The 16,334-nt window shown below is 40.9% G+C and overlaps 1 protein-coding gene and 1 long non-coding RNA gene across 8 annotated transcripts in view; one reads left to right on the forward strand and one right to left on the reverse strand.

The window, feature by feature from the left end:
* The window catches only part of slc4a4a (solute carrier family 4 member 4a), a 60,844-nt gene that overhangs the window by 36,521 nt on the left and 7,989 nt on the right, over positions 1-16,334 (forward strand). For 4 of the 7 annotated variants that reach the window (XM_071483893.1, XM_071483894.1, XM_071483895.1 and 1 more), the window contains 16 exons: positions 847-934; positions 1,302-1,456; positions 2,362-2,472; positions 2,657-2,831; positions 2,916-3,049; positions 3,951-4,225; positions 5,652-5,722; positions 7,373-7,558; positions 7,694-7,807; positions 9,114-9,275; positions 10,580-10,758; positions 11,810-11,882; positions 12,779-12,847; positions 13,095-13,268; positions 14,348-14,509; positions 16,279-16,334. The exon at positions 16,279-16,334 is cut by the window's right edge. In XM_071483893.1, coding sequence (XP_071339994.1) covers positions 847-934; positions 1,302-1,456; positions 2,362-2,472; positions 2,657-2,831; positions 2,916-3,049; positions 3,951-4,225; positions 5,652-5,722; positions 7,373-7,558; positions 7,694-7,807; positions 9,114-9,275; positions 10,580-10,758; positions 11,810-11,882; positions 12,779-12,847; positions 13,095-13,268; positions 14,348-14,509; positions 16,279-16,334 — 2,184 coding nt within the window. The other 3 variants (XR_011691695.1, XR_011691694.1, XM_071483897.1) reach the window with 3 other exon arrangements.
* On the reverse strand, positions 9,965-13,222 carry LOC139624627 (uncharacterized). Its single transcript, XR_011691701.1, has 2 exons — positions 13,089-13,222; positions 9,965-10,727 (listed from the first exon to the last, which is right to left on the reverse strand). It is a non-coding gene; the product is annotated as an uncharacterized lncRNA (long non-coding RNA).

The raw sequence follows: 16,334 nt of genomic DNA on the forward strand, positions 1-16,334 counted from the left end.
CCCACCACTGTAATTTAAAGGCTCAAATGTTGCAGTGTTGTTAAATCAACATCTGACACTAAAACTGAATGCTCAAACTATGTAAATGTAAAAGTAGTAATGTTTCAAGTTTGTAATGTTTGTATTTTTTTATTGTGTTCATTTATTGTTGCTCTGGCTACTGATGAGTGTCGTAAAGCTGGAGGAGCAGCACTGAGCTGGTTTCTATACTGTTGTTGTAGTAACAAAGGAGCTATAAAGAAATTCTTGGAAGAAACTTTTCAAGCTGTTCTGATGAACTAGTGAATGTTTTATAAAACAATGTCCTTTAGGAATTCCTCAGCTGTGATGACGTAGCTAATGCATCACCGTTACGGCCATACTCAGTGTAAATAACGCCCTTAAAGGTTTTATTGTTGTAATAAAGCTCGTAGAAACAGTAGTAATCTATATGAATGGCTGTCATGCTCTACATATGTAGCAGTCAAAACATGTCTGTCTGCTCGGGGAGAAGTAGTGAACACACCTACAGCTTAGAGATATGTAACTTACTCACAGATGTTGTGCATATGAAGCTGAACATATTTTGTTAACAGTTATTTATTACATTTTGGCAGGAAAACAAACATGAAACGATGTCCAGAGACGCACTTAAAACAAATGTCATGAAAATGTGCTGCCTCAGACAAATCAGTATTTTTAATGTATTTGATACAAAACAGTGTCATCATGTTTATCTTTACAGATAATTTCAGTTTTTTAGTACAGGTTCTACTTCAAAAAGAAACGGAGATATTTGTTTGGATAATAATCTCTACTACACAAATATGTGCATGCATATCAGCTCATGACTGTTTTCATTTGCAGGTTTTTATTCATCTTGCTTGGACCCAAAGGCAAAGCCAAGTCGTACCACGAGATTGGCAGAGCGATCGCCACGCTGATGTCAGACGAGGTTAGACTGGCATTAATAATTAAAACATAACCTGAGTTATATTTTACCGGTGACTCATGTAAATCCACCCATCACTTTTACCCACAATATTCATCTCAGTTTACACAGTAATATTTGTGCAAATTGAAAAGAAAATTGTAAAAACCATGCAATGAAGAAAGGAAGTGAGGTTTTATTCCGACTCAGGCTGCAGGCTGTTCATGACCTCTGCAGTATATGAAGTGATGCTGCATTGGTGCCTTCATACCTGAATATTGTGCCGTGTGTGTGTGTGATCTGATATTCCACTTTGCTGCCTGGTGGCACTGCATGCTTGAACAGGCCTCTTTCACACTTGAATGCCTCGCCCCCTCTCTTGTCTGTTCAGGTCTTCCATGACATTGCGTATAAGGCCAAGGACAGACAGGACCTGCTGGCCGGCATCGATGAGTTCCTGGATGAGGTGATCGTGCTTCCTCCTGGAGAGTGGGACCCTACCATCAGGATAGAGCCTCCAAAATCCCTCCCCTCCTCTGACAAAAGGTCTGTCTGTATAACAACGTACCACTTCAAGTGATCGCCCAAGAAAACAAAAGATAGGGGTCATTTCAATGTTTCAGTAGGACACTACTGTGTTCCACAGCAAATCATTTCAGAGGCTTATAAAAAGTGATAGTGCCCCAATGTAACTGCTGGTGTGATTATCTACCTCTTCACATATGGAGATTTCCTTGTTGTGATCTTATCTAAAACTACAAGTGTTCACTGATTCAACAAGGACCTCAGGCTGACTGTTTGTCTGACAATCATTTATTAAACCCGTTTACACACACACACACACACACACACACACACACACACACAGGCAACCCTGTGTAAAGACACACATGCATTCACTGACACAACACATTTAATGAATGAGTGTCATGTGACAGGTAAAGTAGCATCAAGCCTTAGAGGCAACTTTAATCAAACTATAGAGAGAGTGTAAGAGGATTTTACTTTGGAAAAACAAGTAATCAGTGCAAGAGTAACTTTGTGGTTAAAACAAACTGTGCAGGGCCGTTGTGAATGCTGCGTGAGCAGTAACTACACGAGGTCATAGAAGAGCAGGAGTTGCAGATTCGCTGAAGTGCATCCAGGTGAACAGCACAGTGTTCAATTATGAAAGAGCAGCAGTGGGTTTTATTTAAAGCTGCACTTTTACCCAAGACTGCTTCAGCTGTCAATGTGAGCATCTATCAGTCAGGCAACACATGACAACATCGTCTGATTGACAACATAAGACAAGAGACCGCGACAACATGCTTTATTTTCATGGCAGCTTAAATGCTGAAAAAAACCCACTGTGTCAACATGAGACGATATTTGACGTGTTGGAAAATCTTTCATGTGATTCAGAGGTAGAGAGGTTGTCGGTCTGAACAAAACTGTGCTGGGTGTTTCAGGAAAAACATGTACACAGGAGGAGACTCTCAGATGAACGGAGACATGCCTCATGATGGAGGTCACGGAGGAGGGGGACACTCTATAGGGGAGGAGCTGCAGAAGACGGGAAGGTATGAAATCAAGAGCAATAATAATAGTTTTATAGTTTTTTATATGAGAGTAGATCACCACTTTTTAATTTACCTAGCAACCTAACACTGGTGTCTGGGTTTGTGTACTAATGCTGCAAATCCATATCCAGAACGTTGTGTTCCATGTTGTGGGAAATGACACAGCTTTTGTTTGTGTTTTCAGGTTTTGTGGGGGTCTCATACTTGACATCAAAAGAAAAGCGCCTTTCTTCATCAGTGACTTCACCGATGCATTTCACATTCAGGCCCTGTCGGCCATTTTGTTTATTTACCTGGGAACTGTGACAAACGCCATCACCTTCGGTGGTCTGCTGGGGGACGCTACAGAAAACATGCAGGTCAGACTGAGATCTGAACCTTTATCCAGTTGTAGACTGTGATCTGTTTAAGCCCTGAATGGAAGTTTCTGTGCATGTGTTCAGGGCGTGCTGGAGAGTTTTCTGGGCACGGCGATCGCTGGCGGGGTCTTCTGTCTGCTGGCTGGTCAGCCTCTCACCATCCTCAGCAGCACCGGCCCTGTTCTGGTGTTTGAACGGCTGCTCTTCAACTTCAGCAGGTTCATTCTCCATATTCTCATTTTGCCGGCGGCTCAGTTATGAGTCATGGATCATTTAGTTCTTAAAAATCACAGCATCATACAGAACTTTAGTTGGCAGCACTGGGTTATGCCTTAACGTGGTTTTTATGAAATTTCCCCAAATTTGAACCATATTAACTGATTGTTTTTTAAAGTTATATCAGTGCAGGGGGTAAAAAACCACAGCACATGCTGCAAACCAACACTGGGTGGGAACGGTCATGGAAAAGCTGACATATCTTTTGAGAGTCAGAGAAAACATTTAAAAAGGGGAAAAAAGAGAAAGTGAAAAAATGTCTAATTAAAATCATGACATGAATAGTGAAATATTTCCAGGTAACTCAACTGTTATTCTGTTTCATATTTGGTCAAGTTTTGTCCTTGATAAGCTGTTCTGTTTATATCCTTGTGAAATCTCAATAAAAGTGTGAAAAAAAAGATTTTGACATTGAAGAGATTTTGAAAGTAAAGGTGAAATATATAAAAATAAAATTGTAATATTTCAACAATACTTTAATTTTATGAGGGAAAATGTCTCAATATTATGAGATAAAATCATAACATTTCAAGGAAATATAATCAGAATAAAATCACAATATTACAATATTTTTGCTTGTTACAGTTAAGATTTTTCAGCTTCTTGTGTAAAATAAGGAATTAAGTCATGACTCTTGTTACAATATTATGATGTTTTCTTATTATGATTTTTTTCTTAGAAATTACAATTTTAATCTCAGTTTAAGCCTGTAGTTGTGATGTTACAACAACTATATTCTCAAAAGTTGTTCTTCCTAATTCCCTGATTCTCTGTCGTATAAAACACCAAATTGATTTCATTGACTATTTTTGAGTATTTGTTGTGGGTTGTTTTCTTCTACAGAGATAATGAGTTTGACTACCTGGAGTTCCGGCTGTGGATCGGCCTGTGGTCGGCGTTCTTCTGCCTGGTGCTCGTGGCCACTGACGCCAGCTTCTTGGTTCAGTACTTCACCCGGTTCACTGAGGAGGGCTTCTCCTGTCTCATCAGCTTCATCTTCATCTATGATGCCTTCAAGAAGATGCTGAAGCTAGCTCACCACTACCCCATCAACTCTGAATTCAAGCTGGAGTACGTCACGCAGTACGACTGCCTCTGTATGGCCCCTGCTGTCCTAGGTGAGGCGCTGTTTAACTGACTTTGGCATAAATGACCAGATATTTAAATTTATCTCCAGACAGGTTTTAAACTCTGTAAAAATAATGATTTTTATTTTTGTTTAACCTGGATTTCCCACGTAAAAAGTGGAAAAAAAATCAAAAACGGAGGCTGTGTTAGTTTTAGTGGCTGTGCTAATGCAAACACCTCTGTTGAGACCAGAATCAGACTAGTAGACGTATCAGAACAGTTAGCGTAGTTAGCATCTTTTATTTGTTTATGTTGTTTGTTAGTTTGTAACTGGCAGTGGCTGACACAGTGTTAGTGGTAATGCTAATGCAGACACTCACTCTCTGTACTGACAAGGTGTCTGGTTTATTTAGTCACACCCCCTGTCCCTGCAAGTTGACAGGATTGGTTACTTAGGTTATATGATACATGAATTGATATGTCAATCATTGATTCACTACAGTTCAAGGTGGAAATACTCAGTCATGGTGTTCACTGATTATTTAGCTCATGCTATGTCTCTTATTATATAAAAAACATCCAATGTTAACAAGGATAAACACTTGCTTTTCATCAGAGGGTCTTTAAAATGTAAACAAGTGCTGTTGATCAGACCTAAATACGACACAGCTTCTTTGTTCCCCTTCTGAATGAGGATGGGGCCGTCCTGAGTTTATAGAAATCCCCTTCTCCTTCTTGCACGTACGCACACTCAGAAATATGCTATTCTTCATACCCGGAGTGCAGTGCATACCAGGAAGGCAGATGTTTACTTGTGATGTGTGAGCAGCTGCCATATCATTGCGACAGACTGGTGTAACACAGGCAGTAAGCCGGGAAACTCTGGCTGTTTGGTCCTGGGGAGACAGGGCTGGTGTGAGGGTTGTTTGTCAGTCCCACGCTTTAGTTCTGACTGAAATATCTTCCAAGAGCAGACAATAGAGCTTAGACTGATGAAGGCCACACTTTGCAATTTCTCCTCACTAGGATTTGCAAACAACCAATCAGCAGTGTTATTTTCTTGCAAATAAAGAGTCATTATAGCTTAAAGTCATTGTAGCATGGGTTTATAATTTTTGTCTTGCTTAAAAAGACTAGAGACCTTATTGTGATGTGAGCATACAGCTGTGCTGCCTGTCAACGTGTTGACATCCGAGCCACGAGCACTCTGTTGTCATTTCTACACTATTACTCCAGTAAGAGTCAGACCACACCCATCTTTGAACTCAGCCTTCACGTTGATGTCAGCTACACACCTGTAAAGTTTCATGACTGCATCGTGCACACAGTCGCAGCTGGGAGCTGCAAAGCAGACTTTACAGTTCGGTGCAGGACTGAGCAAACTGCCATCAGCCTAACATAGTGTAGTGCACGTGCTGAGTGTACACTGCTAATATGTGTGTTGTACTGAGGTTGTGCTTCCTTGTGTTTGTGCAGAGAACAGTACAGACATCGTTGGTGATCCTTTAGAAGGTACTTCAATCTGGTTTTGGAACAACACTAATCTGGTAAGTGTTTCCTGTTTCACTGCTGCACTTTATTACTCCAGTCATGTCTGAACAGATTTGCTTTTCTGTAGCTTCTAGTGCTGAACGCAAAATCATTCTTATTGATAGTTCATGTGATTTGTCATCTATGCTGCTGTTTGCTGTCTGAACAACAGCTCTAACACATTGACCCCCCCCCCCCCCCCCCCCCCATAAAAAGAGATATTATCAGAACATATTCTCAACATATTTACTTTTGATTTATCTTATTTAAATGTTTAAAACATCTTAATTTCTTAAATATCATTTAATTTTTTTTTTTTTAACACTGTTGGAAGACAGTTCCATTTCAAACATTGAAAGGCCTTTTTGTGCAATTTTACTTAAGTCAAATAATTGTTAAAGACATCAAAGTAAGTCGGGCACCAAATAAAATCCTCACTGAGCACCATTCACAGTGCTGCTTTTCATATCACTCAACACTGTGCAGAATTCCTTTCCATAAATACAGTCATCAAAAAACAGATTGTGCCTCTTTATTATGTGGCTCTGATGGGAGAGGAAGAGCTGAGCGAGTCAGTGCTCTGTCACAGCTCTACAGAGAAGTAACGACACAAATCACATTACACATCTTTTCTATTATATGATGAGAAGTGTGAATAAATTCTCGGTTCATTAGGGAACTGTGGATGGAGTTATGTGATGAATGGAAACACTGGTGGGTACTGGGTAGTAAGAAAAAATGCTTCTCTGCAGAGCTTCAAGAGTAATGACTCTCTTAACATTGTGCAACTCACAATAAGCCACAAACAAAGCTCTGACCTTCTGAGGCTGTCGTCTAATGTTCCACTTGACTTATCCAAACATCATCTTCAGCTCACTCTGCTTGTGTCTAACAGAGCGTGTGCACGTTGTTCACACGCCTGTGTAAGCATGCTATGTGCTGGCTGTAAGATAGAGCCCTGCGTCTTTGATGCACATAGGCGGTCGATGCTGGGAAGCACTGTAGAGAGGAATAAACAGAGATCGTAGTTCCTCTGTTTTCTGTCTCCTCTCTCACTGTAGGTGAGATCCATCTATTTGGCCACATGCATAGCTGAGTTGTAACCAGGTGTTTACAGTTATTTTTTTCTACTTTATTTTTTTTCACGTCGTGCCCTCCCTGAAGGTCTCTGGCTCCCCCATGCCCCTAGGGGCATCCCTCACACTTTGCAAACCTCTGCCACACTGTACTGTACATGTTTTCCCAGTTTACTTGAAGTGTTGTTCAGACTGAAGGACTTTTGTCTCAGTGCTTCAGGAATTCTTTGAAAAGCTTGAAAAGACTTATTGGAATCAGGTCACAAATCTCTCAGCAAACACAAGTGGTCAGATACAGATTGAAAAAGACAGTTGTGTTGTTTTTGTAAGTTCAACAATGTCACAAGGAAAAGTGGATAGTCTGATGAGATAAGCAGACTAGTTTCCAATTGGAAGTCACTGTGACACTGTGCGTTGTGTCTTTATCTGTCTTACCTCCAAGACAATGAACGTCTGAGACAGTTATCAGTCAGCTGCTTCAGTACAGGATCTGTTATATTACATTTTATCTGTCACAGCTTTGGTTGGAGACTGGTCTGCATCAGTAACTGTTTCTTTATAATCATGATGCTCTTTGTTTCTTCTGTGCAGCCAATGAACGCCACATGGTCGTCGCTCACGAAGACGGAGTGCTTGAAGTACAAAGGGGAGCTGGTGGGGAAGGCGTGCGACTTCGTCCCTGACATCACCCTCATGTCCTTCATCCTGTTCTTCGGCACTTACACCTGCTCCATGGGTCTGAAGAAGTTCAAGAGCAGCCCGTTCTTCCCCACCACTGTGAGTCACTCTCAGTGACACTGACATGCTGAGATGATTTAACCAAGCAAGTCACCTGGAAAGAAAATTCATTAGGTTTCCAACCTGTTTAAAGAACAGCAGGTTACAGAGAATGTTGTGTTTACTTTCACCCAGGTGAGGAAGCTCATCAGTGACTTTGCCATCATCCTGGCCATCCTCATCTTCTGTGGAGTGGACATGCTCGTAGGAGTCGATACTCCTAAACTCATTGTGCCAACTGAGTTCAAGGTGAGTCACAGAAGTCTTCATGCACAATTTAAATGCAACTTTTGGTGCTTCAGAAAACATGACAAACTCCTGTCAAAAAGTCCTGAAGGTCACCCTTGCATTTAAAAGCGAATTATTTGCTATGATGGTTTATGTTTTTCAAGCAGGTTTTAAGACACAACATCAGGGCTCTCAAACCTTTTAACTACTACTTTTGACAAAATAAAAAGAGCTCCTCATGTCTTATATTACTGGTTACATTTATTCACATATCGTATCAAAACACTCCAACTGATCTCCAAACCAAAGACCAATTTAACAAGTCATCAATTATCAATATCCAAAACTCGCATTTTGTAACAAAAATATCTGGACCTTTATATCAGTGTCAAAAATCTGAGTCATGATTCAGTCAAACCTGGACACATGTGACATGTTAACACCACTGCACATAAACGTCCAGAAACCTGCTTAGAAATCAGAGGAAAAGAAGCTTCTCAGCGAGTGATCCAGACAGTTGTTAGTTCATCCAGCGGTAGATAACAAACAGGAACTTAGAATAGCTAATTGGATAAACGTAATTTTCTAAAATGTAAACAAACATGGGCTCAAAAAAAAACAAAAAACAACGGTGCTCAAGTACAAGCCCACAGCTGAACTCACTGTATCCATGGCGACATATTTCCTGTTTCATGAAAAAGTTTTGTTTATATCTGTTGTGGTAATAGTTTGCATGTCTCCTACAGCACATCTGATGTAAACAAACTTGACAGCGCAACTGACAAATAATGATGTGCTGCTCCTCGGGGGGGAGGGGGCGGGTGGGCGTTCTGTCTGTGTGTTTGATTTAGTTACAGTATAGTTAAAGCAGATTTACTGAGTGAAGTTGTGTTGCTTAAAGTTTGTACTAAGCATCCTTGGTTTGTACAGACTATATTCTCTGAACCTTTGGATGAGCTACTCTAAAGGGAGGGGGGGGGGCAACTGGCAGCTGGGGAGTTCCCCTGTTGGAGATGCTTGATCTACAGTTTCCAGACTGTGATGAAATGAACTAAAACCGGCTGTTGTGAAAGCTGGAAGCATCAGTAGCTGTGGTTGTAGAGGGAATGACAATTAAATTTATGAACATTTCTCAGAATGAATATAATGTAAATCAGTCTAACGGGTTTGGGAAATGTAAAGTGATTTGTAGTTCATTAGGAAACAAACAATAAAAGACAGAAAGAGGCGAGTGATGTTTATAAAGGAAAACTTCATATTTCTTCTCTGCGTGTGTGATGATCACTGTTGACCTGTGTGTTGAAGCTTCTGGTTTCCTCCCTCATAGCCAACAAGTCCGAACCGGGGCTGGTTTGTGCCCCCGTTTGGAGGAAACCCCTGGTGGGTTTACCTGGCATCATCCCTTCCTGCCCTGCTGGTCACCATACTGGTCTTCATGGACCAGCAGATTACTGCTGTGATCGTCAACAGGAAGGAGCACAAGCTGAAGGTAAAGAAGAAACCTTCATCTACCACATGTATGAGCTCACAGGGTTGATGTGCTGCATGAGTGAAGCAGCAGGAGGTTGGACCAGACACAGGTTCATTACTACTGTTGGCTGCTCAGTTTTCTCCTTGCTCCTGTTTCTCTCAGCTGATTCATGTGAAGTCAGGGCTGTCATGCATTTCTCCCATCAGGCTGCAGGGTGTGCAGGACACTGGCTGCCTTCACACTGTGGCTAAATACGTCTGTCATTCTTCTCATGAGAGTGAGAGATGTTTCATGGGAATGACTGAACACAGTTTAGTTCAAACAGCAGCCACGTGAAATGTTCACAGTCACTGCTGAAGTTGAGCAACAATTTCTTTGATTTCAGCTGTGTGACACTTCAGAGAAATCTCTCTCCTGCTCCAGTGTTAATCATCATATTACAGTAAATTCTCTTATAAAAGCTGATATTTAAATAAAAGCCACGTCTCAAATAACAGCCAGCATGAACAGGTGAAAAGCCTTCTACTGCAGCTCACACAGTAAACTCATTAATGCATTCATAAAAGTATTGCAACTGGACCAACAAATTTGTAAAACAGTACAGTGGTAAAATGTAATTATATCATGTTTTTAAATGTCTTAAAACTAACTTAACTTAAAAGTTCTTAAAAGTTAGGGGGAAAAAAAGAAAGCAGTTTCACTGTTAAAGATGTCACCAGCTGGACCATACAAGCATATAACTTGTATTACTAAAGTGTCCAGTATGGGCCATCAACATTTTTGAGATTTTCCAGTTGGCCCTGAGTTGGACAAAAAGTTCCTTGAGACGCGATGAGGCAGGCGACTGAAATACATGTCTGAAATGCTTCCTGTGTGGACACGGTGTCAGACACCTGCGTTTGAAATGATTCATGTAAAAATCTAGTTTATTTGTAAAGCTGCAGGAGGCTCGTGCTGTTCTGCACAAGTCTGTGACAAAGTTAGCACGACCCAGAGCCACATGAACCACATTTGTAGAAAATAAAAACTGGAATTCTCCTTTATCTTTGTTTTTGGGAAAGTGGAAACGTGTGATGTGATGCTGGCTGTACTGATTAGTACTGTGGATGCTGACAGCAGGTAAACATGGAGGAAGTGTTGAGTTTATGTTAATGTGGAGCAGGGAAATTAAAAATAAAGGCTTGACCCTATGAACCTGCTTCTCCCTGCCACTGAGGTAAATAAAGGCACCGTGTGTTATAAAACTGTGCTGGTGTCTACAGCCGTGCTCTGCTTACTATCTCTCTTGACCTTTGACCTTTCGTGTTTGTTGTCTGGACCAGAAAGGGGCAGGTTACCACCTGGATCTGTTCTGGGTGGCTGTTCTACTGGTGGTCTGCTCCTTCATGGGTCTGCCATGGTACGTGGCCGCCACCGTCATCTCTATCGCTCACATCGACAGTCTGAAGATGGAGACGGAAACGTCGGCTCCTGGAGAGCAGCCAAAGTTCCTGGGTGTCAGGTAACACTGGTCCAATACTTACAAACCATAAATTATTTTATTAATAGATAATAATTTAAAATTTCCATCTGCATCTGGATCCACACAATACACTCGGTGACAGACAAATTAATTCTTATATGATAATAATTCATTTTCAGAGAATTGTATTAAACCAGAATGAAACTTGAGCAGCGTCTGTGGGAGCGAAGCTTCTGTGGAGTTGCTCAGAGATGATGTGAGAACCCGTCGCTGATGTTTGGTCACAGTTAACAATTTAATTTGTTAAACGATGCTAACAGAAACATCTCAGAAACACAAACCATGACCTTTTCATGGACCAAATTAGCTTATCTTTAATAAGAAGTGTGTGTGGTAAATACTGAAGGATTAACATTGAACTAAAGGAGTTTAGCTTTTACAAAAGAGCTCAGAGGTTCAGCTACCAGAACATGACATGTTTCCTAAACAGCCAGACAGCTGCACCAGTTCTTCTTCAGCTCACTGTCTGAATGTCCAGCTGATTAATTAGATCTAACAAACACACAAACACACACTCTGGACCCAAAATATAAAGCAACCTCCTGTTAAAGGTAAAGAACTGAAGTGTAATAATCTGGTTTGGTTTGTGAGTTAAACATTTACACAATAGATTAGTGTGTGATTAGGTGGAGAAATAGAATTTTTATTTCTCAGATTAATAAATAACAAATAATCTGTTATTAAAATGTTCTGTTTTCATTCATGTGCCAGGTTCGGCCTTTTCTGTTCATTAACAGATGGTAAAAACACTTCTCTTCCTGTGTTTCGAAGGTTTTTTTGTTGTTGTTGTTTGGTGACATCCTCCGGAGCCTCCTGAGGTGTCAGCTGAACTAACAAAGACACTGAAACACCTACACCAACTTTAAACTTCCTAGAAATGTCGGCTTGTCTTTGGATAAACTGAAAGAGATCTGGGGAGTGATTGAGCTCTTATGACTCTTATGACTCCCAGATCATGAAGTTTTACCAGGCAGACGTTCATGTTGTCTTCTTGTGATAATTGTATATTTTCTCTCCATTTTTTCTGCAGAGAGCAGAGAGTCACTGGTGTGTTTGTGTTCATCCTGACAGGACTGTCTGTTTTTATGTCTCCTATTTTAAAGGTAATTGTCTTGTCATATTATCTATTGTGAGTAACTTTGTCTCTGAAGTTTAATCTTCTCAATGTTGAAAATGGAGAATTTTAAATAACCTCATTTGTCAGGTTGTTTGAGGCTGAATTTAATCTGTCAGAGCTACAAAGCTACATCAAACTGTTCTCACTGAAATAGCGAGTCAATGAGGCACAGAACAATTCGATGTGGTGACAGCAGCTGTGCTACATACACAGCACGCATGTTTTGATTATGATGAGGACATAAAATTATTGTTTTAAAAAAGTGTCAGAAAAAGAAGATTTGTGTATCAGTCAGTCCACAAACATCTTTGCTGAGCTGTAAGTTCATGTGTGACAGGTCAGTGGAGCATGAAGCACTGTTGCAGCAGCCTGTAAAGTGTAAATGAGCTCCCAGTGTGCAGGTTCATCTCCAGCCAATCAGAGACCAGTTTCACACATACACTACAAAATTATACGATGCAGTTATGAGTGGTTGTTGAGTGTACAGTTACAAAAAAACAACTTAGTTTACATTAATTAATCTCTCTTTCTTGGTCATTATTAAGGTCAAGCAACAAGCAACAAGCCCTCCACTCCCACTTATTGATTTTGTTCGATGTACATATGCTTTTTTTAATTGAGTGTATTTTTTTAAGGTGAGCTTCTCTGCTGCTAAATCTGGCTAAAGCTTTGTTGTGCTAAAGCCAAGTTTAGATTAAATGAAAAGACTGAGTTCAGACGGCTGTTGTGCTGTGTGATCTGCAGTTAGTTCATATTTATATTTAGCTTATATTCTTTCTATTTTAGTGACAGCTACATATTTGAGAGAATACGAGGCTGTGTCTCTGGACTGTGGCACATGTTCATAAGTTTACATGTGTGTTTCTCTGCTGTTTCACCCAGTTCATCCCCATGCCTGTGCTGTACGGAGTCTTCCTCTACATGGGAGTTGCCTCTCTAAATGGAGTGCAGGTAGTTTTTTATGAGTCTTATTACAAGATTGAGTTGTTCTGAGAGTGTGGAGCAAACAAAACGAATCACAGGATGATACTGTTTGTGCTTCCCACAGAGAGAGAATTAAAAACCAGAAACCTCAGATTTTGAGGCCGACCTCTGATATCTGAACCTTCTTTATCAAAACGAACCTCTGAGTGTCCAGTAAGCCAGCATCTAGCTTGTACCTCTGACGTGTGTGTGTGGTGTGTATCTGTACCTGCAGTTCATGGATCGTCTCAAGCTGCTTTTGATGCCAGCGAAACACCAGCCGGACCTGGTTTACCTGCGGCACGTTCCCCTCAGGAAGGTCCACCTCTTCACCTTCATCCAGGTCCTCTGCCTGGCTCTGCTCTGGATCCTCAAGTCCACGGTGGCGGCTATCATATTCCCCGTCATGGTGAGCGGCGTTTACATCAAGACCTGCCTGATGTGGATTTGTTGACTGGCTGTTGTTTTTTGTTCAGATGCTGCAGATGATGAATATCCTGCGCTGATGTATGGGAACTTTCACAGCTTTATTTTCCATATTGATTATTCCATCATTTGATTTTGGGACTGATCAACTGTCAGGTCTGTGCAGTGGCAAGAGTAATTAGTGACAATTGTCACATTACCAGAGCTCAGAGTTTAATCTTATATGTTTTTAAAAGGTCCTGTATAGGTTTTAGGATTTTACCTGTAGTTTTCAAAGCAGCCAAATCCCCAGAATGCACTTTTTTTAACACGAGTGTGAGCAGCACAAACCAGTCAGTCTGACATGAATATACTGTTAAGAACATTCAAACAGATGTAGATGAAGCTCATCATGTGTACAGAGGATTCTGTACACATGATGTACTGTTTAAGTTTTTTTCAATCAGTAAGAAGTAGTTTAGTTAATGATATATTTATATTCAGAGACAGTTTGAGAAACTGTCACAAGATGAAACACAAAAAAACAACACAAGATGCACACTCATGACTCACAGTTCGGGAAGAGTAATCAATCTATTTAAGGTGGTGTTGGAGTCCAAATACAGATTTAGTTACACAACCTCATGAGTGAATTAGTTTGAATCTCCCAAGCCACAAAAATCTTCTTCTAAATTTAAGTAGTTTTTTAATCTGTAACATTTTGAGTGAAGAACAACGTCAGATGGATTAAAGTCTCTGTCATCAGAGAGGGCAGCAGGAGTGTTACTGTACAACAAAAAACCGCAATACAGTCATAAACAGGCTAGAGCCCACTACAAAAAATATAATTAACAAACAGTTAAGATTCACATCTCATCCATGCATCTCTTCAAAATATCCTACAGGAAGTAAAAGCAATATATTAGTATCAAAAAGCTTTGACAGATAGGTTTCAAGTAACGTCCAGAGGATGTGACTGAGTGAGTTTCACTGTACATGGATCCAGGAGGAGCCGGCATCTGTCTTTAAACTGACTTTAACCTGAAGATCGGACTGACCAGCCTCTCGTTCCTCTGCCCTCAGATCCTCGCTCTGGTCGCCGTCAGAAAAGCCATGGACTACATGTTCTCCCAGCATGACCTCAGCTTCCTGGACGATGTCATCCCAGAGAAGGACAAGAAGAAGAAGGAGGACGAGAAGAAGAAGAAGAAAAAGCGGGGCAGCATAGACAGCGACGCTGAAGACGTAAGTGTTCTGAGTTTACTGTCTGTCTCTCTCATCAACAACCTCCAGCCCTCCGACCCCCAGTTTTCCTCCTCGGCAGCAGCATGTGCCCTTTAAAGGTTCATCCCCTGACTAACTAATACCCCGGTCTCCAGACGTCAGTGTCTCTCACACAGCTGCTCTCATATGATGGACTCGTCTGTCCCTCATTTCCAGCTGGTGTGAAGTAGTTTGACAGAAGGTGCACGGTTGTCGTTGTATTGTGGGTGTGTGTGTGTGTGTGTGTGTGTGTGTGTGTGTGTGTGTGTGTGTGTGTGTGTGTGTGTGTGTGTGTGTGTGTGTGTGTGTGTGTGTGTGTGTTTTTCCAGTGTTTGAGGTTCAGATCTTCAGGTTGATGATACACACACTGGATCCTACAGTCGTCCAAACCGAGCTCATCCTCACTCTTTAAGAGTCTGTTTTTGTGTCACACGTAGACACTACACCTGAGACCTGAGTCGGGCCGGGTCCCAGTTCTGTTTGGTCAGACAGGTTGGGAAGGGTTCCATTATACAGCCACAGGTCTGAAGTGTGTGTGTCAATGCTCCGATACGTGATTGGATCTCTCAGCTGTGATGATGAGCTGCATCACTGTAGAAAATGACACTGCTGCCTGTGTCGGTTTTCTCCTCCTTTGTGTCTGGATCCACTTCATTCCTGGACCAGGTCCTAGTTTTTTTTTTTTTTTGTTTTTTTTTTAATAAATTAACTGAGGGGCATCATATCTGAGGAGGTTTTCTTTAAATGCAAGCCTTAAAAAGCATTGAATAAAAAAAAGTCATATATATTAAAAAGTTAAATATTTGTCTTTTATTTTCTCTCGCCTGCCTCTCACAGTAATGTTGGGTCAAATGCTTTTGTCTTTGTCTGCAGGCTTTAAACTAACAGTGTGATTGTTTCAGTAGTGGGTTGTTTGTGGAGTTTCAGACCTGTAGACCGTCACAGTCTCTGCTGCTGCTACTGTAGCCCAGAAGCTGAAAGTCGCATTCATCTAATTAATAAAATCATTAGGAGTTATTGTTTTGTTTCTATTATTTACTGCTCAGAAGTCCTGAAAAATAATAACCAAGGATTCTAGGCCATATTGTCACGACTGGTCTTCCATCATACTTCAGTCAGTGTGACTGTCTAACAAGCATTACATTTAATTCTATGTTGCATTAAAAGGGATTAAAAGTCTTGGTGAACTGTGCAGATCTGGGTCCCTAACTTCAGACTGAAGACGACAGAGCAGTGAACTTCCTGAAGTGGTTTAGATGATGATGATGTTGATGATGATTATGATGATGATGATGTCAACAACCAACAAACACTCCTTAAAGAACTGAGTGAGTTATAAATGACATCATCACTTGCTTGGTCCAGTTTGAATGGATAATTTAGCAGAAACATCTCGGAGCTTGGAGCTGGTGTGTTTTCCTGGTTTTGCATCCCGGAGCAGAGATCACTGACTGAAGCTCAGTTCTGGTGATGAGAGGTCAGTTTTATATTTGACTCCTCTCCACAGCCAATCCCTGCAAGAGTTCTGGTTTTCTGATTGTTACATCTTTATCAGAGATCAGTCGAACTTCATTCATCTACCTTTGGGAACCAGCAAAGTATAAAGTGTTCCCAGAGACTCCAGGTGCATCACCACCATCTGTTTTGTAATCAGCAGTTTGCTCTTTTCAGTGAATGTTTCCTTTAAAGAAAAGGTTAGTGAGTGAATGTATGAATGGACCCCTCCTCTCTCTTTCTCCTCTCTCCAACAGTCTGACTATCCTTACAATGAGAATGTTCCCAGCATTAAAATCCCCATGGACATGAT

Source organism: Trachinotus anak, unplaced genomic scaffold (assembly GCF_046630095.1).
Source record: "Trachinotus anak isolate AG129_WGS33_773 ecotype Australia unplaced genomic scaffold, CSIRO_AGI_Tana_v1 ptg000008l, whole genome shotgun sequence".
NCBI classification, from domain to species: Eukaryota; Metazoa; Chordata; class Actinopteri; order Carangiformes; family Carangidae; genus Trachinotus; species Trachinotus anak.